The sequence below is a fragment of the Rhipicephalus microplus genome, chromosome 6, assembly GCF_043290135.1.
Source record: "Rhipicephalus microplus isolate Deutch F79 chromosome 6, USDA_Rmic, whole genome shotgun sequence".
NCBI lineage: Eukaryota > Metazoa > Arthropoda > Arachnida > Ixodida > Ixodidae > Rhipicephalus > Rhipicephalus microplus.
The window spans coordinates 5,834,378-5,858,883 of NC_134705.1; the positions used below are offsets into that span (position 1 = coordinate 5,834,378).

Here is a 24,506-nt window from a genome sequence, read left to right on the forward strand (position 1 = left end):
TCTGCTGTTAATAACCCCACAACAAACAGCCATACCTTTGAAAGTATGCCACCTATACTAATCAGTACACTTGGTGTTCTTGAGCTCATTGGTGGACTTAGCCTTCATTCAGCTCCCGGCTGTGATAATATTAGTAACAAGTTCTTGAAAAACACTTCGGCCTACGCTGCGTTAATCTTAACTAAACTTTTTCAACAGTCTCTTGATCAGTCCATTCTTCCAAATGAGTGGAAAATTGGGAAGGTCATTCCAATTCACAAGTCTGGAAGCAAGACATCTCCACTTAACTATCGCCCCATTTCCTTAACCAGCACATGTTGTAAAATGTTTGAGCATATTATTTTCACTAACCTTGTCGGTTTTCTAGAATCCAACTCTTTTTTCTGTTCAGCACAACACGGTTTTAGAAAACATTACTCATGTGAAACTCAGCTAATAACCTTTACTCATGCGCTACATCAAGTACTAGATCGATCATCGATCATTGACTGCATATTTTTAGATTTTTCTAAGGCATTCGACAAGGTTTGTCATAAATTGCTACTGCTTAAACTAAACACGCTTAATATTGGTATTAATTTACTGAAATGGATTGAGTGCTTCCTTTTAAACCGCTCACAATTTGTTTCTTTTAATGGCTTTAACTCAGAGTTTACAGATGTCTATTCGGGAGTTCCTCAAGGTTCAGTCCTTGGGCCTTTATTATTCCTAATTTATATTAATGATCTTCCTTCCGCTGTTAACTCTAATATTCTCCTATTCGCGGATGACTGTGTTGTTTTTAGAGAGATAACGAACTCTAATGATGTTGCCTCACTTCAGTCTGATCTTGGCGCAATCGCAGACTGGTGCAGTGAATGGCTAATGCAACTAAATATTAATAAATGTAAAGTCATGCGTGTTTCCAGAAAAACTTCCCGTCCACCACCATACCACATTGATAACATTCATTTAGAATCAGTAACTTCATATAAATACCTCGGTGTTTACATTACTGCAAACCTAAACTGGTCTGCTCATATCGAGCACTTAATTAACAAAGCTAACCGCATGTTAGGCTATCTTCGTCGAAATTTTTATCACGTTCCTTCCTCCTTGAAACTCCTGCTCTATAAAACACTAATCCGATCGAAATTAGAGTATGCCACATCGGTGTGGGATCCCACCCATATCAACTTAATTACTGCTCTAGAGATGGTTCAGAACAACTCTGTACGTTTCATTCGCGCTAATTACAGTCGCACCGCCAGCATAACTTCTATGAAATCAGACCTTTCCCTCCCATCATTATCACTGCGCAGAAAAGTGTCACGCATTGCCTTGTTTCATAAAATGTATCATCATCCTGATCTGCGCGATCGACTCATCCCTCAACCATCTTATGTATCCCATCGCACTGATCATCGTCACAAAGTTGGATTCGCTTCATGTAATACTGAGTACTTTTATCAATCATTTCTACCACGAACCTCTCGCGATTGGAATGGCCTTCCCGCTGACATTGTAAACATTAATAACTGTAAACATTTTCGCAATTCTGTAGCTAATATTGTATACTCAGGCTCTTTCTAACTTATAGTGCGTCTCTATTGTACTTGCATATTTTGTTCCTTTTATTTTGTTACCTTTTTGTGCTTTTACCACTCCCCCTCTGTAATGCCTCTGGCCCTGAGGGGTATAATAAAATGAAATGAAATGAAATATCATATTCTTGAAGTCTGAGGCTCTATCATGGGAGGCGATCTGAAGGGTCCTTCAAGGTGGCTAGCCAACACAAGGCGTGGTGATCACTCACAACTTTTAAGGGCCTGCCGTAGAGGTAGGGGCGAAATTTCGACGTAGCCCAGATGATGGAGAGGCACTCCTTTTCTGTTGTGGAATCATTGGCTTCTGCTTTGGATAGCGATCGGCTGGCGTAACTAATAACCCTTTCAAGTCCGTCAGCCCTCGGCACAAGAACGGCCCCAAGACCTACGCTGCTTGCGTCGGTGTGTATTTCTGTCTCGGCGAATTCGTCGAAATGGGCAAGTAACGGAGGCATCAGGAGGCGATGTTTAAGCGCCTAGAAAGCGTGTTCCTGCGGTGTTTCCCACTTGAACTCCACATCGGCCTTGGTAAGGTTAGTAAGAGGATCGGCGATGCGGGCGAAGTTTTTCACGAACCGCCTATAATAGGCGCACAGGTACATAAATCGGCGCACCGCCTTCTTGTCAATGGGCAGCGGGAAGTCTGCGATGGCGGCTGTTTTCCGTGGATCAGGACGAACGCCAGACTTGCTGATAACGTGTCCCAGAAACAAGAGCTCCTCATACCCAAATCTGCACTTTTCTGGCTTCAGTGTGAGTCCGGACGTCTTGATGGCTTGAAGTACAGCTTCAAGGCGCCGAAGATGCTCGTCGGAACTCGAGGAATATACGACGACGTCGTCCAAGTACACAAGGCAAGTCTGCCACTTCAATTCTGCCAGTACTGTATCCATAACGCGTTGAAAAGTTGCAGGCGCTGAGCAAAGACCGAAGGGCATCACCTTAAACTCGGAGAGGCCGTCCGGTGTCATAAACGTCGTCTTCTCTCGGTCTCTTTCGTCGACTTCGATTTGCCAATAGCCAGTCTTGAGGTCCGTTGACGAAAAGTACTTGGAGTTATGTAGCCAATCAAGTGCCCCGTCTATTCGTGGGAGAGGATACATGTCCTTTCTTGTGATTTTGTTCAGGCGGCGATAATCGACGCAGAAACGTAGAGTTCCATACTTTTTCTTCACTAACACCACGGGAGATGCCCATGGACTCTTGGACGGCTTGATAATTTCATCCCGCAGTATTTCATAAACTTGTCTCTTCATGGCCTCACGTTCTCGCGTGGAAACCCTGTATGGACTCTGACGGAGTGGTCTGGCATTTTCTTCGGTTATGATGCGATGTTTCGTGATTGAGGTCTGCCGAATTTATGAGGACGACGAAAAGCAATCTTCGTATTGCAGCAGCAGGGCCTTGAGCTGTTCTTGCTTATGGTTCGGAAGTCTGGGATTGACATCGAAAGCTATAGGAGGGGCTTGGTTCCTCTGAGCAGGTTCCGCAGAATCGGCGAGGGCGAAAGCACTCGTGGCTTCGACAATTTCTTCGATGTATGCGACCGTTGTTCCTTTGTTCACATGTTTGTACTCATTGCTGAAATTCGTGAGCATAACCGTTGCTTTGCCTTCCCGCAGCTCTGCGATTCCTCTTGCGACGCAAATATTTCGGGTGACCAACAGATGCTGACTGCCTTCAATGACGCCTTCCAAGTCAAGTGATTTAGGAGCCCCGCCACGGTGGTCTAGTGGCTAAGGTACTCGGCTGCTGACCCGCTGGTCGCGGGTTCGGATCCCGGCTGCGGCGGCTGCGTTTCCGATGGAGGCAGAAACGTTGAAGGCCCGTGTGTTCAGATTTGGGTGCACGTTAAAGAACCCCAGGTGGTCGAAATTTTCGGAGCCCTCCACTACGGCGTCTCGCATAATCAAATGGTGGTTTTGAGACGTTAAACCCCACATATCAATCAATCAATCAGGTGATTTAGGAGCTCCGACTGAAATAATGACGCTTGAGCAAGGCGGAATGGTGACTTGTTCTTCCAGCGCATTCAAGGCATGGTTTCCTGACGGTGTGCGCGGGGGGTAGTGCTTCTTCTGTGGATAACGTTATCGACTTTGTTTTTAGGTTCATGACAGCACCATGGAAGCATAAGAAGTCCATGCCAAGGATGACATCTCTCGAGCAACGCTGTAGGACTACGAAGTCTGTAGGATAAATACGGCCGTTAATGGTGACTCTCGCTGTGCAGATTCCTGCAGGCGTTATGAGATGACCTCCGGCTGTGCGGATTTCAAAGCCTTCCGAAGCTCTCCTAACTTTCTTTACTTTCACGCCGAACGACCCACTGATGACAGAGTAGTCGGCTCCAGTATCAACGAGAGCGATCACACTGGGGCCGTCGATAAGAACGTCGAGGTCGCTAGTTCGCCGTCTCGCATTACAGTTAGAGCGTGGCGTCGGGTCACGACTGCGTTGGCTTGTTCCGCTGCTTCTATGTTGCGTCGTCAGGTCACCTTCAGTATGTGAGGTTTCGCTGTCAGGGCTTTGCCTGGTTGGCGTTGTGTGGGGAAAGCTCCGTCGCGGCGTCGGCGGAGGATCTTCGGTAGTTCGTCGTACAGCAACCGCACCTCCATCTGTTGCTGCCCTTTGTTTCCCTGATACGGACTAAGGGACCGGCCCCGCGTTGGGCCAGAGTACTGCTGGTGGTGCGGTGACGTGCGGCGGCTGGGCGACGACAAACGGGAAGGGCTTCGTGGTGTCCACCGAGTTCCTGTCAGGTAGTTGGCGATGTCACGTGGCCGTTCCCCTGGCTGCGGACGAGGTGCATCGACGGCGAAGCCACGCAGTCCCATCTGTCGGTACTGGCTACGGTGGTAAGTGTACCCGGCCTCGCCACAGTGGTAGCAGAGCGGGCGGTGGTCAGGGGTGCGTCAGACGTCATTCTTCCTTTGCGCACTGCGCTGGGCCGCTGGCGAACGGTAGGACGTCGGTGGGGGTGGTGGCGTCTGGCGACAGAAGTGCGATGGGGCAGAGTTTTGGCGTGCGCGTGGAGGAGGTGCGTGGCGGCGGGCTGCAGCAGCATAGCTCATGGCTTGCAGCTGAGGCTCTTGAGGCTGAGAAACGCCCAGCGATTGCTGGATCTCCTGGCGTAGGACGTCCGCGATGGATTCCACTTGAGGCTGCGCTGAAGGAAGTAATTTTCGCAGTTCTTCTTGCACGATCGCTCGGATCGTCTCACACAAGTCAGTGGTTCCAAGCGCTTGAATGCGAACGTACCTTGCTACGGTTATATTGCCGCGTGCGCATCTCGAGCGTCTTCTCTATCGTAGATGCTTCTGAAATGGATTCGGCGACCGTCTTTGGCGGGTTTCTGATTAGCCCGGCGAAGAGTTCCTGCTTTACTCCTCGCATGAGCAGACAGACCTTCTTCTCAAACATGTCAGAGTCAGCATGGCGGAAAAGTTTAATCATATCTTCCGTGAATAGCGCCACATTTTCGTTTGGCATATGAATGCGGGTTTCGAGAAGAGCAGCGGCCTTCTCCTTGCGCACCACACTTGCGAAAGTAGGGAGGAACCTGGTGCGAAAGACGTCCCACGTTGTAAGGCTTCGCTCTTGATTCTCGAACCAGGTCCGAGCAGCATCTTCTAAGGCGAAATACACATGCCGGAGCTTGTCATCGTCTGTCCAGTCATTGAAGGCGGCGATGCGGTCGAACCTTTCGATCCAGCTTTCTGAGTCTTCCAGTGGCGAACCGCGGAAAGTTGGCGACTCTTTGGGTTGCCGGAGCAGGAGTGGTGCAGGCTGCACGGGGGCGGTCATGGTTGCAGTAGTTGATGTCGGGATCCGGGTCTGCCTGGCTGCTTCAGGAAGGGGCCCGTACTCTGGTTGTAGTCCCCTCTGCCTGTGTCTTGTTCGCTGTTCAGGGTTAGCATCCGTGTCTTCTTTGCCGCTTGTGCTGGGGTCGCGGCTTGAAGAGGGCGTTCCGAACATCAAAGAAGCAGCATCTCCACCAGATCGGGGTCGTGACTCGGCCGAAGACAGGAAACTTTGTGTTGGAATTTAACTGTTTTTTTGGGCGAACCTGTGCCCGGTAAACAGAAATTCCGATTACAGCAGCAGTCTTGTACTTATAGTGGCGAACGGAGCGTCGGCCATCAATCAACTACTGACAAGCGGCGAAGCGCGTCGGCATTTATACTCTTGTCGTCGAATGTTCTAGCGTTATTGCTGGGGATGGCGTAGGTTCCAGAATAATCTGTACAGTTCGCAGAGTAGGCGTGATCTTATCGAAATGATCTACTACAGTCAGGAAGCTTCTCGAAACTGCAGGTGCGGTTTGCGCTGAGAATTGTGTAGTGTTTTGGGACGATAACAAAACTCGGTAAATGGAACGTGGCAATATATTTAAAAAACAAAGCATTTAAAAAAACTAGGCTATCTATGTCGCACTCTATCTAAATACCCAGAAGACGAAGCTTCTGTTATATAAATTGCTAACTTGTCCTGTACTTGACTATGCGTTCGTTGTCCGGAACCTCTGTAAGCAGTGCGAAGCAATCCAGAAAAATGCCGGTAAGATCTCCACAGTCCCAGCTCAAGCAACTGTTTTCTGCATGCAAATTATGTTCGCAAAGCAAGGCCTTTCAGATGTGGTCATATCGGATTATAAGTCAGCGTTTATGAGTGAGCTCTACTCCGCATTATTCAAGAAAAACGGGGTGGGGCAAATGCTGGTGTGGCTGTACCATCCAGCTTCAAACGGTGCTGCAGAGTGGGCAGTGCAGAATGTCAAAAACAAGTTGCGAAAAGCTGGTCCTGAAAATATTCGCACTCAAATTGCCCGCATGCTCCTGACTTACAGGTCAACGCCTCACGAGGTCACAGGCCGCTGACCGTCGAAGCTGTTGTTGGGGCAGGAGCTGAGGACTGCGTTGGCCCTGGTATATTGAGAGCTCGGGACTGAGGTGTTATAGGAGCAACTTAAGCAGAAAATCAGATGTGACCAAGGAATAAGACCCTGGGTTTTGGGTCACTCTGGTGACCAGGTGTTCGCAAGGAACTTCCGTCTAGTCCTGCGTGACTCCCTGCAATTGTCACCGAATAACACTCTTCGTGCATGGATGTTCAACTGGAGGACGAACGGCATTTAATTCAATATTTGGATCACATCTGCCAGTCACATAAAGAACTGAGTGCAAACAAAAGTCAGGCAGCCCAGTAACTAAAGGTCTTGTCCAAGCTTGGACGTGGGTCAGAGGCGGCTAACTCCGGATCACCTTCACGACACCATGTCAAGGCAAGACTCCAGAGAAGCCTTGGAGAGAGAAGCACTACTTGCCTGTCACAGCACCAACTACTCCCATCCTCCATCAAAGTACCAGAAGTCGATGACCAGTATCGCGCTACTCACCTTAAAAAATTGTTTGCATTCAATAATAAAGGGCGTAGAGATGTGATAAGATCAGTCGGCCAATTCCGGCAGCTAGGGGCGTCGGTGTTTGCAATGAAAAAAATACAGCGCACATGACCAGCCAGTAAATATGGAGCCCACCAATGTACGTCTCTGGGATTTAGTCGAGAGATTTTCAAGGCCCAGAACTACCCGGTTTTTACAAGTTATCACATCAAACCTGAATTTATGACAGCAGCGCCATCTGCGAGAGACATCATGTAGCGAATGGTTATTCCCGGACACGAATTCGTCTGAGATTAAGAGTGGGAACGATGAAAAGGCAGACAATGAGAGATGCTTGACAGACACTAAATGTTTGGTGTGTTGTAGCTTAGGCCAGAGTGACAGGGCCAGGCTAGAAACCAATGCAGAATAGCTTTGTTCAGCAGATAATGAAGTATATACATTAGTGCGGCGATGGCACAGTGTTTAGAGCATCCGCCTCGCATGCAAGAGGTCCGTGGTTCAAATCGCGGTGCCGCGCAGTTCCCAATCGGATTTTTAAAAAAAATCCGCGTGTTGATGGAACTGCATTAAAAGGCCTGGGGTGCGGCCTCACCGGTAACCACCACCGGGAACGCACTCCCTCACCAGAGAAGGATTGGCCCCCCTGGTGGAGTATCCGGCCACTATCTCCCACATGCATACGTCAATTAACTCACGGCCCTCAGTCTCCAGCAGCTGCGAAGCAACTGACCATGGCGGCGGTCAGATCTGCAACGCAGCAGAAGGTGCTAAGAATCTCTGAATCCGGACAGGCCGCCATTGGAACCTGAACTTAGCAACGTTTAACACTAAAACCTTATCTAGTGAGGGAAGTCTAGCTGTGCTATTCGAGGAGCTAGAGGGGGTTAAATGGGATATAATACGGCTCAGTGAGGTTAGGAGGACAGATGAGGCCTATACGGTGCTACAGAATGGGCGCGTCCTTTGGTGTCTGGGCTTGGCTGACAGAAGAGAACTGGGAGTGGGGCTCCTATTTCACATCACAAAATCATAGCTGGCAACATAGAGAAATACTATAGCATTAATGAAAGGGTGGTAGGTATCGTAGTTAAACTAAATAAAAGATGCAGAATGAAGGTGGTACAGGCTTACGCGCCTACATCCAGCCATGATGACTCTTCTGTTGAAAGCTTCTATGAAGACGTGGAATTGGCAATGAGTCAGGTAAAAACTCGGTATACTATACTGATGGGAGACTTTAATGCAAAGGTAGGGAAGAAGCAGGCTGAAGACCAGGCACTAGGGGATCATGGCATCGGTACTAGAAACGCCAGAGGAGAGCTATTAGTAAATTCGCAGAACGTAATAATTTACGGATTTTGAATACCTTCCACCGAAAATGAGGAAACCGCAAATGGGCATAGAGGAGCCCTAATGGAGAAAATAAGAACGAAATAGACTTTATAATGAGTGCACACCCAGGCATTGTGCAGGATGTGAAAGTGGTTGGCAAGGTACGATGCAGTGACCATAGAATGATACGGTCTCGAATTCACCTAGACTTGAAGAAGGAATGACAGAAACTGATACGCATGAAGCCAATCAATGAGCTAGCAGTGAGAAGGAAAGTACGGGAATTCAGAGTCTTGCTTCAAAACAGGTACTCGGCTCTTAGTGAGGAAACCAACCTCAGCGTAGATACAATGAATGATAATCTGACGAGTATTATTACTGAGTGTGCAGTGGAAGTTGGAGGCAGGGTAGCTAGACAGGACACTGGCAAGCTTTTGCAGGAAATGAAGAATCTCATTAAGAAGCATCACATCATGAAAGTCTCAAGTACAACAGACAAAATACAATTGGCAGAACTTTCAAAGCTGATTAATAGGTGTAAGGTATGCGATGTAAGAAGGTATAACATGGAGAGAATCGAACATGCTTTGAAACCATCTTGCTAGGAAGCGCAGCCACTATTACAAAGAACACACAACACAAGCGCTTAACTTCCACTAAACGTTTATTGCAAGCATCAGAGTTTATAAAGGGGTCAAAAGAGAAAAAGAATTAAAAAAAAGAATAAAAAATGGTAGACAACAAAAAACACACGTGCCAGTCCCATACATTACTATCCGTTATTGTCTATCAAGCCATCCAAAAAACATAGTTCTTTCCGCGTGAGCGAGATAAAGGGTGCACTAACACAATCAAAATCATCGCGCGTCATTTCAGCCGCTTCTACTATCAAACGGGTTAACAAATCTCTGTCCCGAGTCAGCACGCACGTGTTATCGAAACAAGGCACACAACCGCACTCCTTACAGTGGATCGCCAAGTGACCATCGGTACCCTTCTGCACTTTATTGGGGTGCTCTTTTAGCCTTTCATTAATAGAAAAGTACCAATGGTCCCTTGGCGATCCACTCTAAGGAGTGCGGTTGTGTGCCTTATTTCGATAACACGTGCGTGCTGTATCAGGACAGAGATTTGTTAACCCGTTTGATAGTATAAGCTGCTGAAATGACACGCGATGATTTTGATTGTGTTAGTGCACCCTCTATCTCGCTCACGCGGAAAGAACTATGTTTTTTGGATGGGGTGATAGACAATAGCGGATAGTAATGTACGAAACTGGCACATGTGTTTTTTGTTGTCTACCATTTTTTATTCTTTTTCTCTTTTCACCCCTTTATAAACTCTGACGTTTGCATTAAACGTTTAGTTGAAGTTAAGCGCTTGTGTTGTGTGTTCTTTGTAATAGTGGCTGCGCTTCCTAGCAAGATAGATCCTTACCAACTGGCCTGATACAATTGTTTATTGATGCTTTGAAAAACGGAGGAAGCGTCAAAGCAGTGAAGAGGAAACTTGGGATAGGCAAAAGTCGGATGTATCCATTAAGGGACAAAAAAGGCAAAATAACTACTAATATGGATAGGATAGTTAAAATAGCGGAGGAGTTTTACAGAGATCTGTGCAGTAGCCAAGATAACCACGACCTTAATACTATAAGACCTAGCAGTAACCCAGATGACACCCCACCAGTAATGATAGAAGAAGTCAGAAAAGCTTTGGAGAACATGCAAAAAGGCAAAGCTGCTGGTGAGGATCGGGTAACATCAGATCTGCTGAAAGATGGAGGACAGATTGTGTTAGAAAAACTAGCCACCCTGTTTACGAGGTGTCTCCTGACGGGAAGAGTACCAGTCTTGGAAGAACGCTAACATCATCTTAATACATAAGAAAGGAGATGACAAGAACTTGAAGATTTACAGGCCGATCAGCTTGCTCTCTGTAGTATACAAGCTATTTACAAAGGTAATTGCTAAAAGAGTAAAGAAAACATTAGAATTCAATCAAACAAAGGAACAAGCAGGATTTCGAACAGGCTACTCAACAATTGACCACATTCATACTATCAATCGGGTAATAGAGAAATGCTCAGAGTATAACCAACCACTATACATAGCCTTCATAGATTACGAGAAGGCGTTTGATTCAGTAGAAATATCAGCCGTCATGCAGACACTGCGGAATCAGGGCGTCGATGAAGCATATATAAACATCCTGGAAGAAATCTACAGGGAATCAACTGCTACCATAGTGCTTCATAAAGAAAGCAACAGAATGCCAATCAAGAAGAGTGTAAGGCAGGGAGACACAATCTCCCATATGCTGTTTACGGCGTGCTTACAGGAGGTTTTCAGAAGCCTAGAATGGGAACAGTTAGAGATAAGAGTTCATGGAGAGCACCTTAGTAACCTGGACTTCAGGGGACAAATTGCAACTCATGATTACGGAGTTAGACAAGGAGAGCAGAAAGGTGGGTCTTAAAATTAATCTGCAGATAACGAAAGTAATGTACAACAACCTCGGAAGAGAGCAGCACTTCGAGATAGGATATAGTGCACTTCAAGTTGTAAAAGACTATGTCTACTTAGGGCTGGTAATAACCGCGGAGCCGAACCACGCGATTGAACTAGAATAAGAATGGGGTGGAGCGCATTTGGCAAGCACTCTCAAATTATGACAGGTAGATAGCCACTATCCCTCAAGAGGAAGGTATATAACAGCTGTATCTTGCCAGTACTTAGCTACGGAGCAGAAACCTGGAGACTTACAAAGAGGATTCAGCTTAAATTGAGGATGACGCAGCAAGCAATGGAAAGAAACAATCGTAGGTGTAGCCTTAAGGGACAAAAGAGAGCAGAGTGGGTTAGGGAACAAACGGGGATCAAGGATATCATAGTTAAAATCAAGAAGAGCAAATGGACATGGGCCGGGCTTGTAGCGTGTAGACAGGATAACCGCTGGTCATCAAGGGTAACTTACTGGATTCCCAGAGAAGGCAAACGGGTTAGGGGTGACAGAAGGTTAGGTAGGCAGATGAGATTAAGAAGTTTGCGGGTATAAATTGGCAGCAGCAAGCACAGGACCGGGTTAACTGGCGGAACATGGGAGAGGCCTTTGTCCTGCAGTGGACCTAGTCAGGCTGATGATGATGATGATGAAGAAGTATATATAGATGGCTGGCCTATGACGTAACACAAGACAATAGATGTTTCGCATGTTTTGTCATGTGCGCTTGTTATCGTTTGTTCTCCACATGGTTGTGCCATGTCAGGTTTGCTCCAACTTGATGAGAGTTGCAGTAATTTTCCCATCACCTTCGCTGTCTAGTAAAATCTCGGCAGCAAAAATAGTATTGTGTGAGCACGGCCAGATGATGCGTTGCTCTTGCATGCTATCCTTTCTATCTGGCCGTATTCTGCCACCGTGTTAGTTGTGAGTTGGGCCTTCAATGATGAAACCTCGCCATGTCGTCTGCCAGCGCATGTGGAAGGATGGGATTACACCACACTTCACTATCGATCTCCACAGTGGTGTGCACTCGTGTCATAGCCAGCCCAGCCGAACATGTGGCATCTAATGTGGGGCATCGCACGCATGGTGCTGAGACGAGCATACTGCAGCGCGCAAGTGCACAGAAAACACCACCACCAGTCCTGCCAGCTGAAGGTGCCATAAGAAATTCTTTGCAATTAAGGTGCTTTGTGCACGCCTTGGAAACAGTAAAATTCACCCTTCTTGAACTTACACTCAGTTATGTTCACCTCCATGATAACTCGTTCAAGATCTGATATATCTGCCAATCTCTCAACTTGTAAGTAGGTGTGTGCAAATATTCAAAATTTTTAATATCTTTAGAATAGTGTTTGCTATTCGATTCAATTTGCAGTGGAATTTTCACTGTTCGAACTTCCCAAAGACAAATGCACTTAACGTACGATTAAAAAACACCTCTTTAGATTTTTGTTGTGCTCCAGCTCATCACGTTCTCGTTTTGTTGCCTTTCAGTCTCTGCTACAGTCGGACGTTTAGAAACTTCAAATCAATCAATCAAATCAATTCCAATAAAAAGTGACCCCTTCATATTTTTATTATGCTTCACATCATTCGATTCTCATAATGCAGCAAAGCTGCCTTTCAGGCTCTGCTACAAACTTTTTAAATTATATTTTGAAGAATGTGCTGTCTCTTCGGTTACAGTACACGTCTAATAAAAAATGCCTCCTTGAGGTTTTTGAATGCTTTGCCTCATCACATTTTTGTAGTACAGTAAAGCTGCCTTTTACATTTTCCTACAGAGGCAAAAGACTCTCAGAGTATGGGAGGAAAATTACTCCGCAATGTTCTACCCCATCCTGCTGAAGTCGCTTCTGCACAAAATAATTCTCGACTTCAACTACACAATCACACGCCAACATACAGAGCACACAGGCTAGCGTGGAAAGCACACCCAAGAACAGAAGGCGAGCATTCAGCGTTTGCTGTGCTTTATTCAACCATATGTAAAGTCTCACAAAGGAACCGTTGTGCACATGTCTGCAATGAGCACATGTTGAAGTGCCAAGGTCAAGATTTGCGCTCTAGCACGACATCTTCGCAACATCGTTTCATAACTACATTGAGAAAACTAGCTCCACGAAAGAATGCCCGGTTTTTTAGTGAGGCAAACACTCATATCGCAAAGCAGTGCAACTGTCGGATTCCTCTCAAGGAAAATAAAAAATGACTGCTAAGTGGAAGTTGATGTTTTTGCTCTACATTGCAACATCAATTGGCAAAAAATTGCATGAGGAATGCTATATGTACAAAGTGCAATCGACACCATGCTAAAACAATGTACGACTCTCAGCTGCTGAATTTGATTACCATTCTCCAAATGTCAACAGTGTAGATCAAAGTTATTGGAACTGGTAGCTCTACCTAAAACTACTATTGCTTGGGCAGCCGGACAAGGAAACAAATACCTAGTTTAAGTTCTATTCAACCGAGGTAGCCGGCACAGTTTTGTGGCAAAACGATTGGCCGAGAAATTGCGTTGTCCGAGTACTTGATCACGAGAGCTTTGCAATGCCTTCTTGGGAACATTGGTTCAAAGAATGCTTTTCAGAGATGAAAACTGCGTGAAGCGTCAACTCAGCGGCCCGTTTACACTGGTCAAGTGGGCCCCGGAAACTAATGATTGTTTGAATAGCAGAGCTCCAGAGACTACAGGGCAGAAATACTGTTAAATGGACTATTTTGCATATGTGCTTATTGGTATTGAACTTTCCAGAACTTCTCCGTGTGGGGCAGTTTATTGAAAAAAGATGGACAAAGAAGACAAGAGTCTGTTCCTGCTTTCGATTCATGAGCTACAGCAGCAGCAACCCACAGAGTCAGGCTGCAGGTTTTTTGTAGATTAACCTCTTTTTCTATGCATTGGGAGGCACGATTTTCTTCATTCTGGACAATCCAGCTTTTAATAAAACCTGGAGCTAAACTTCATTGCTTCACATATTCGGGGGGGATAGAAAGAAATGCAAAAGGAGCGGTGCAGCCAGAGTGAGGAGGAGAGAGCGCGGCCGAAGGGGCTGTGCTGATCTTGTCACTTTATTTCAGAGCTGAAGCGGAGCGGCGGCGGCTGCCAGCAACCGGCCCGCCAGGTGCGTGAACTCGTCCTGTTGCTCGCGCAGCTCAAGCTTGGCATGAAAGGCATGGCGCGGCGGCTAAGGAGAAGATGATGACGATGATGAATGGCAATGATGATGATGCTACAAATGACTGCCCCTCCTACAGAAATGAACCCGGATGAAAACAATGAGAGCGTATGTACAAGTGGGTTCTGTGTGCGAAACGAAAAGGTTCGTGAGCAGTCTAGGTTGTCAACAGGAAGAGACTATCGGCAACCAGTAGGTCTCTGGCGGGCACTGGGAGAAACTCAGCAGACGGAGATGAAGGTGCCAGGTTGCTGCGGTCATAGACATGCGCGTCCCGCGACGACGCTGCGGAATCATTCGAGAGCACATCCATCGGTTTGAGCAGACATGGCTGACAAAGGTTCCCAAAGGTGGAACCGTAGACAGGCGCTGAAGAGCTCGCATCGGCAATGTGGGTAAAACGGTGTGAAGGGTCGAAGCGCACCCATGATGACCGAGCACTGAAGTGTCACAACCATGGCAGGGTCAGGAACAGCTCACAGGGCGCCAAGCATGCTGTCGACAAGGAGCAATGGACTGGTCAAGCTGGTGCGGACGTCGCCGTCGAACGCCGACTTCAGCGTATCACTGCGGCTGGCATGCCGGCACGGGTGGTTGAGTCGACAAACACGGAAACGCCTTGCCTGAATAACGGCGCCCCGTGGACTTTGGGTAGTCATGTGCCGGGCAAGTGGTTCGCCGTTGCATTGGGCAGACTTATTAGGTGCTTGAGCCATCTTGAAGGGCATGGCTGCCATCCGCGGGCTGCATAGCAGGACACCTGAAAAAGGGCCTCTCTGTTTTACGTTGATCGTGTTGTTTTCATCGGTGTGCTATCAAGGGTGGTAGAAAGGCAGTATGACCAGGCGTCATCGCTATTGTGACACACCTCTGGTGGTCGCCGCCCTGCGCCTATGGGTCCCTGGGATAATTGTGGAGCCCAGAAGGCGTGGCTTCTGCTGGAGGGTTGAATGGTGTGCCCGTGCTCATCGGGGCAGCCTGGTAATTGTCCGGATGCGTGGTTGGTACAAAAGGTGCCGTCTATCGAGCTGTTGACGAAGCTGCCACGTAGTCCTCGTTCATAGTTGCAGCATCCTAGAAGTTCGGCCGTAGCATGTCGCAGGCAGGAACTTCAGCTGCGGGAGACGTCAAGGTCTACAGCTGCGGTAGACGTCAAAGTAGTGGCTGCTTTCAAGATGTACAGCGCGTTAAGTTCAGTCGAGAGTCACCTTCAGACATCGTCGACGACGATGCTTCCGTGATCAGGGGGCGAATAGCGGGCAGGACAATTACTGTGGCTGTGGAAGGGTCCAGGGCGTGCGGCAAGGTAGCCGTTGTGGAGTTTTGCCGCGCTGAGGTGTTGCATGCCGTCGATGTTGTGGAGGACGTACAGGGTGGCAGGCAGATGTGACAGATCATCGTAGATGGGCTCCGAGAGGCAGACCTCTCGGAGGGGAGTTCAGTCATAGTGGGGGCGTCTTCTACCTCGTCGTCGTAGTCAGGTGCAAAATTTGATGTTCCTGCGACCGAGTCTGAGGTAGGAGTTGTAGCCGGGGTAGTAAGGTTGTCTTCAATGGATGGCTGCGGACCAGTTGGTAGCGTACGCTGCGACGCAGTGGCGATCCCGACGTCACGGTATTGCGGAAACGAGCAGTACATGAGGCCACGCAGATGACCACCACAGTGCAGAGGGCGTCATATGGCTGCAGGCTTGTGGTTGATTTGGCAGCAAGATGGCGAAACTCTACCAGCAGGGCCTCAATTAAGATGGCATGCACAAGTGGCGGGTCCGCAACACTATTCACAGTGAGAAGGACGTCGTGCCGCGCGGATAAGCCATGCCTGGGGTAAGGTTGGGTGGAACGGCGACACTGGTGGGCAGACTGGCGGAAGCATGGATGGGCGTGTCCTTCTGGTCACCAGTGTAGCAGCGCAGAGAGTAGAGGAGGAGAGATACGTGCGACAATGTCGTGAACAACGTTACTAGAATAAACTCAGTTTCAAAGCTCCGTATCTCAGCCAGCGGAGGAGGATGGGCAGAACGGCGGTCGCGAGAACTAGCGGCACTGCAGTGTGATTTTGCGCAATGCATCGTCTGCTACGGTGGTGTACCGCAACGGTGCGCTGTGCTGTTCCACACGCCGGCTTTCCTGTTGTAATGTTCTCAAACTTGACTACTCATCATGTGCTTCCAGTCAACATTTTCACGTCCCATTTATGGACTGCTTAGGTGGATACACACGAGGTCTACTCTATAGATTGGCCCGGATGTTTTCCTCATTGCAAGTTGGCTAAGAATCAATGTCCTTCTTATATTTGCACTGTCTGCATTCGGTTTAACCTTCAGGTACAGGAAATTCTGCAAGAAGGAGCAATTTAAGAGCAAAAATTTTATGATGACTGCTACCATTTTAACCACTGTCATCTTGCCTAGACGAAAAGCGGCTCAAAACGGTTGTAAAGGCCTCAAACAAACTGGCCTACCTACTAGAATACAAAAATACTTTTGAAAAAGAGTACTCATGTTTTCTGCTAGTTACCCAAAAAAAAAAAAGAAAAGAGACTTTCTTGAAGAAACAGTACCCATGCTTCACACTGTTCATCAGACAAGTCTTCGCGACAGCTACCAATCGAGAGCAGAGTGCTCAATGTTACAGCAGCTTCACCTCCCTTCTTGCATTGTACACCTTTTCAGCAAGCTCCTGATTGGTTTTCTTGCAAAAAGAAAAAAGGATATTTTCATCACAATGTAAAATATAACCATCACGTTCTCATGATAAGCAATATAACTCAAAAGATGCAGTGGCAACTATTCAAAGTTTTCAAGCACAATTCAAAAGAGGTCATTAAGCAGGGGATATTCGTAAAAAGCCTTTCTACAGTTTTCTCAATCGCTTTTAATGTAGAAAGTAGGCCGCATAAGGGATGATCTAAGCAGCCTTCTTTCTGAATGAGTGTACTTTCGTGTGGTTTGGGCGCACCAGCTCCAGGGGTACTTGTGAAAGATGCTACAGGCCCTCTTTGCAAGTTGTCACTTATTCAATTTTTTATGAAGGTACCCACAGATGCAGTGCACTCATGGTGTGCTACTTCTTGTTGCACTTCGCTGCAATGAGAAATGACACCGACATGTGCCACCATTACCTGCTTTAAAGTTCAGAAATGAAAACACTGCGATTGAGAAAAATATCTATTGCTATAATATAAATGTAAGAAAACCTGGTCACTGGTGTAGTGTACACGTATCCCGAAGAAGTACAGCCACTAGCGTGGGTCTGGTCTTAGCGAGCCGTAAAGCATGCGTTAACCGTCGCCGTGGCGAGAACACGATACTGCTCAAAGTCGCAACACTTTATTGTCTGTGGCAACACCAAATGCAGTACAGCCCATTGCGAAGGCGCGGCGGTAAAGCAAATAGGCTTATCCACGCCACGGGCATAAAGGTGCTACACAGGGGGCCACAAGCACGTCTCCGCGGTAAAGGTGATCCACGGAGACATTGGGACCAAGGTCCGGTTGCTCGAGCGAAGGCAAAGGCGCTCGCGTTGGCTTCGGAGGGAGATGGTTCGGCGTAGCTAGGCCACGCACTAGAACACCGTACCGCCCTTTGGCCGTGCGTACGCAGTGGGGCAACAAAAAGTAAGTGTTCGCCTCGGGCACGAGGTGCCGTCAGCGAAGTCCGACGAGCCCCGAGCGATGAGAGTCGACGGACGGAAAAGATTGCGTGGCTCACCATCTGCAGTCCCGGAAAGTATCTATCTCCCCGCTCCCGACGCAGCGCGCGAAAACCTCTCGGGAGACTCCACGCACGGCGCCACAGTCAACATCCGCTACCGGGTGAGGGGGTTAAACGTCACTCCGCTCCCCCAGGGCGGCAGACAGCGGAGGATGGGAGACATGTCGGGACATGAGAACGGCAGAAAAGGCGACAAAGCCCGCGCAAAGGCAGCGGGCTAGCCTCAATTCCCACACTGGCAAAACACTACCGCTTACATACATTTGTGTTGGTTGATAAGAGAAATATATGTTGAAGCAAAATTATCCACTGCTTTTAATGCAGCAAGACCATTGACAATTGATAAATGTCCTTATTAAGTATCGACAGCGTTGCTTGTCGCGTGTCTTTTGTCTTGCTGTTCTACTTCTGGCGGCTCCTCCAAACTGGGCACTGAGCATTCGAGGGGTGCCATGTGTTTGGGGGGGGGGGGGGGGAGGGGAAGAAGGGAATGGGCACCCTGGTTATGAACATTTCGGCATTGATACATGGGGCGGAATCGCTAGGAACAAGTGGAGTACCGGGTGCGAACTCCCACTTCCCGCGTGAGATCAAAACTTCTTGTCCAGCAAAACTTGACAGTAGTGTGTTATGATGCCGTCAGTCTCACATTGAACATCGTAGACTTTGGATTTGGCAGTGAGCTTTCTATATTTGCGACGCCAGGTTTTGTACCACCTTTTGAATTGTGCTGAATTTTTTTTAGGTCTGTCACGATCAACGGTAATTGGTTTATATGCCAATCAAGACTAAATGATGGAATGCAAATGATTCACTTTACTATGCCCAATTTGAAAGTTTTACTATAGTAACATCGTCTCAAATTGTTTCGATCATCTGGTCACTTTGCTGGGTTATTTTTGTTGGAGGTTAGAACTGTCTTCCAGTGTGTGCTTTGGTCATGCTCCTAAATTAAATTGTAAGATGAGCGACTGTCTTTCCATCTATACTTATACTTATGTTTATGTGCTGTATATTAGTGGAACGTCATAGCTTTAACGAGCCCGTTTCACAGAAATTCTAGCATCGGCATCGCTGTCAGTATCTCTAGTTATGAGCGAGTATATATCATCTTGTTCGTGACAAAAAAAAAAAAATATCAAGAAACTTGCCAATGAAATAAATAACAAAAACTTCGGTACAAGTGGGAATCGAACCCAGGCTTTTTACGTGGCAATCGGAGGTTATACCACAGAGGCATGCCAATGGTCAAAACCAATTCGAAAAATATATATATATATAAATTTTATGTTGAAGTTTTCATTAATATTGTGTTCAACCAAAAAAACTAGGCCTTATCTTTACACTTCTTTTATTCATGTAGTAGAAGAAATTTCTTGAATCCACACTCTATTAAGTGGTACAAGCGTACAATTGTGTCGCGCATCTAAACATGTGAAATGTGCAACGAGTGGGTGTTAGAAAGGGCCAGCCATTATGGGGCGCTCCATTATGTTCGCGTGTTGCTTTATGCATGTGTAAAGGCCCATTTGCTGAGTCGCAAAAGGAACAATTATGATGCAGTGGGCACTTCACAACTGTACTTGCAGTAGACATTGTACGATAGTTTAAAACAGCCAGTGTTGCACGCACAGTCATTCGTTACTTCACGGCACGGTTGGGGCATACACCGAGACCGAAGCTAGGCTAGCAATTGAACAGTTGGTTCGCATAGGGCCCAGTTACGCTATTGCAGTCTACTCTTGAAAGCGAAGCTCAAGCGTCCTCCAAGTTTTGTAATTGTTGTGTTTGTAACTTTTGTGTAATTGCTGTCACACAATATACATAATACTCAACGATGTGACCTCTGCTATATCCACCCATTGCTACCCTATGTAATAATAATAAAAATTAAATAATAAATTATTAAATTATATTGTTATTGTTATTGGAAATATAATTTTATTTGCACTACAATATGCAAGGCTAGACAGCCAATTTGCTTACGATCGTTCATCTGCTAGCCCGCCATTGCTGGCCGAAAGGGATCAGAGACGACATGTATGGCGTTCTCAAGCTGCTTATAGCAGCTTCTATGTTGGCCCATGCCACTGTGTAAGCATGCTTACAAAGAAAATAAATTAATGAATAAACAAACAAGTGAACTAACAAGTTTGTGAAGTGAAGTCGTCATTGCGGTCCCCGCTATTGGAGCCTGGCATGTATGTCAATGTAAATAAATCTGCTCCCCCTTGCTATGCCTCAGAATTGAGAAACGCGTTTTCATACAAGAAACTACGCAGTGCCAAAAAACAGTCCGAGAAGTGACGTGGAAATACAGTGCACCATTTGCGGTAGCCGCTTCCATGACACCACCGCCGATCACAACACGCGCGACCTTAGCCGCTACAGCAAGATCGTAGTGCAGCGCCACTACTTCTCATGACCGCCTAGCGGCCTGCCTCAACGGCGGAGCTTTCAAACCGAGTTTATTCTAGTAACATTTGTCGTGAAGTCGGCCGAAGTGGCCGTGCCGATCTTGCCACCATATTTCAGGGCTGAAGAGCAGCGGCGGTGACTGCCAGCATCCGACATGCCAGGTGCGTGAACTCATCCTGTTGCTCGCGCAGCTCGAGCTTGGCATGAAAGGCGTGGTGGCTAAGAAGAAGATGATGATGAATGGCAAAAACGATAACGCTACAAATGGCACCAACATTTTCCCCTGGTTCACATTTCTTTTCAAGCAAATCTAGTAAAGTGGAACTAAAAAGCCACACGAGTCATGCACGATACAATCGAGACCTATGTATTCTAGCATCTTTTTATTGCCTTCAAGGTCAGAGTGTGGTGAAAACAAGATGATGCGCTTTTCATATTTCTTTTCATTTCTCCTGTCCATTTTATTTCTTATGTGCCACTCTTTTTTTTTCTCTTTGGTCATGGAAAGTACGGAAATATGAATGTGTGGTGTAGCAATCTCTTTGCTTTGTGCAGGGCGATGGCCTGACAGTCCAGCTCATCTTCTTTGATGGGGAGGAGGCGTTTGTGCGCTGGAGCTCAAGTGACTCCCTGTATGGGTCCCGTCACCTGGCAGATGTCTGGCACCGCAACAGCACCCAGAGCTACAACCTTGAAGGTTGCCTGCCTCGCTCAGACATTGCCACCCAGATTGACCGCATGGTCAGTTTACCTGCTTTCAAGAACTGTTTCGCGAAACTCTTTCTCAGTGATGAGCAGTCTTGTGGAGATGAAATCTGACTTGGTATGATCAGTTTGTTGATATTTTTTGCCACGACTAGCTCTGTACAGTGGAACTTCATGTATACGTCACCCAGTTTCGCGACTACCCGCATTTTACGGCGAATCAGTTAGGTCCCGGCATAAATTTCCATAAAAATAATGTATTAAAAACCTTGGTTATACAATGCAGTTTTACGTCGATTCCACATCTTACGATGACAGTGAGATTTTGTCCAAAAGAAAAAAGAACGCCTTTACTTGAATTGAGCGTGGACCAAATATTCGCGTGTGAAAAATATAAACTTGCATTCCCCTAGGTTGAAGATTAGAAAGGTAGAGAGCAAAACAGATGTCTTCTTAGAATAGAAAGTTTATTCTTTTAAAAGTTAGTGTGCTTCTACACATGCTGCAATCGCATGTGCACGTGCCTGGGGTCGTTACCTAGTCAAGCTATATTCACGCAAAGTAGCTCCAGCTTGCCGAAAAGCTGATATTTTCACGTTTTTGGTCCATGGAAACATTTTCTGGTTGACATACAGCTGATCTCCTGCCTTTGTTCCACTAGCAGTCACATGCTTGCGGGATCCATAAGGGCCCGATGCAGCTGTTTTCACTGTGAAAGATTACTTTCAGTTGACGTCGACTAACACGTTCATACTAACACGTTCATACTAACAGCGGGAAATCACTAGTTGCACTTCACAAGGCCACAAATTACAACATGCATAGCTCAGTCGCACACGAAGGCATTCTACGCCCACTCATGGTTGGTCGTCATTATGTGATAGCGATGACACCGTGTCTGACTCTTCTGACGGGAAGCTATTGGCAAAACGGCTTCGAATTTGTTCTCACGCGCAGGCAATTTTCGGACTCTATTTATCGGTAGAAAGATGCGCATTGGATTCGATTCTTTTTAAACTTGAGAATAGATTCGCTTGCACCTCTTTTAGTTAAGTTACACTGCCATTAGCTGTTGCTGGCCAGAATAATTTAATCTACATTTCTAGCACAGGCACAAGGTTGTGCCGTGGGCTCATTCAGGCAGTCTATACCCATTTTTTGAGGCAAAGCCCGGATTATACGGCAGTTTTCCGTGGTCCCCTGAAAATCGTATAAACGGGGTTCCACTTTAATTAAATGAATGAATGTTCTATAGATATTAATACATGAGTGACAATACCCTACCGAAAGTTGCCTTCAGAAAAACCAATAGCATATAGGAATATTGAACATATTAGTCTGTTGGTCTGTATGGGTCTACAGGTACAATGCTCTATTGGAACTTTATCGATATACAGTCGAGCTCACATATAACGGCCCCACTTAAAACAAACTTTCGCTTAAAATGAACAATATCCGCGTGACCGTAAAAATATACATTGGTTCAATGGCACAAAATTGCACTTACAGCGAACGTTGCCGAGCGCAGCTGATCGGCTACAGCGGAGGGAGTCAGCGGTCCGCCGACTTTCCGGGAAACCAATTTCGACTACCGATCAGGCATCGGCGAGGTGGCCATACATTCTTATTGTTAAACGCCGATTCTGCCTCCGCGACCCTCTAGTTGCTGCTCTCCCCGACCGCTTTTTGTTACGCACCCCTCCGTCCTTTGTCCCCCCGCTACTCTGAGCAACCCGCATCACCAGACGAGGCCCGTGTTTTCACACCGCAACCAATCTTTTGAAGACCCGTCGGCCAGGTACCTTGTTTTTGATCGCTGGTACTGTCGTTGGCGTCACTGGCCTGGAGTGACCTGACCATTTGCCAACTTCATCGGCCATTGACTGCATTGTATCCGATAGTCCGGGTCTAGTGCACACGCCCCACCGACTCTGATAATTTGCTATTTGTTTCGTGTTCAGGACTTGTTCTCGCTCACTTTGCACTCAGCTCAGCATGCCTTCCGCGCGCGTGTGGAAGCGCGAAAGCGGCTGTTAATTTGCGCTGAACGCATCGCGAAATATCAAAGTTTCTGAGGCCACGCGGGCCCGCCGGCTCAACAAAAAGATTTTTTGATCACGACCACCGATTATTCAAACGCCACCGTGCGCACCAAACGAGGCGGCCATGCTTTAACTTCTGCGCACGCTGACACTTTTTCCAAGTTTTTGTACGTGAGAGTTTCGCGGACCTCTCATGCAAGCTACCCAACCTGCCTCCTTACCGTGTATCTTGGTTTTCAAGGACGCCTTCCCGCCGCATTCTCCCCTCTCCTTATCGCACGTAGGAAGGAATCATTCATTCCTTTGTGCTTTATTGCAACTCCTTGCCCTTCTCTCGCAAGTCTGCTCTCCTCTCTTGGTCACAACCCCTTCACCCGTCTCCACCGCTCCGCGACGCCCACCACGCTGGCTCGAATTAGTTTCGTTTTCCGACTGGAAACGCGCCCAGAGCTGTTCCACGCGTGTGCGCGTCTTGCTCGCTCTTGATGTCCATGTGTGGTCATGAAGGTCGACAAGAGGACAAGCACGCTTTTTCGTGCCGCTCAACAAAACGTTGAAAGTGTGACCGCTTGGCTTGAGCGTAATCTGCGTGTTAGGTGCCGCGTTGCGGAGCGCTTGCTCATAGCTGTTGACCACTTGGCAGCCAACTTGCTGCTTCGGGCGTCCCGGTATTCAGCTGTGGAGATGGTGAATATTTCGTGGGCGGCGGTGACAGCTATATGTGCACGAAACTATTTTCGTAAGGCCGACTTCGTCAATCGTCGCGCCCTATGCCGAGCCTGAAGCTTCCGAACAGGACTACTGCGGTGGCGATTCGTGGCAGCGGGTCATCGACTCCGACCTGGGAGAGCGGGTGGGACATCTGTTGCGATGATTTAATTATGGCCGATTATGATGCCGACACTGCGGAACTGTGCACGGATTGGGGCATTGTGAATGCAGTACGTGGCGAGAGCGATTTGGAGGAATGGGATTGCGAGAACGACGAAGCTTTGAAGTCAGCGCCACATGCAGCTTATGCCACGGGCCTCGGCGAACGAGCAGCCTGTCGTTTTAAATGAACTCGAGACCGCCCTTATCGTTTCTGCTCTTCGAAACCCGTGCATCACAGACATTTTGGGGCAAAAAAAAGTTTGTGTTTTCACTTGCAACTTTTTTTTTAAAGCTGTGTTTCATTTACTACGAACTTCGGGATACAGAGAACGGACGCCGTGTCACGCTCAGGTTCGATATAAGCAGGTTCGGCTGTATTAATGTATTGGTCTATTGGCGCTCCATTAGCCTATTGCGTATTGGTCTATTGATGCATTAGTCATGTATATGTCTATTGGCATTCTATTTGTCTATTACTACTGTACTTGTGTATTGGAACTCTATTGGTCTTCTTCTCAGCTGAGAACTCCTCGTTTTAGAATTAAAATAATGATCATTAGATTACTGCTGCATGGCAGCACCTCTATAAAATGAAAAAATTTCGTTTGAAGTGAGGCATGTATTATATTTATAAATACTACGAGATCATTTCGTCAATTTGGTGATCTTCCCCACAACAAGCTTTCTATGCGTGTTGTTCTTCCTTGTCGAATGTATGCCACAGCACTACTTCTCCAGGTA

General features: G+C 47.1%; 1 protein-coding gene across 13 annotated transcripts in view; it reads left to right on the plus strand.

The window, feature by feature from the left end:
- Positions 1-24,506, plus strand: part of LOC119167762 (glutaminyl-peptide cyclotransferase) — an 823,023-nt gene that overhangs the window by 269,048 nt on the left and 529,469 nt on the right. For all 13 annotated transcript variants that reach the window (XM_075865235.1, XM_075865229.1, XM_075865226.1 and 10 more), the window contains one exon: positions 20,701-20,886. In XM_075865235.1, the coding sequence (XP_075721350.1) occupies positions 20,701-20,886 (186 nt within the window). The remainder of the gene's footprint in view (positions 1-20,700; positions 20,887-24,506) is intronic.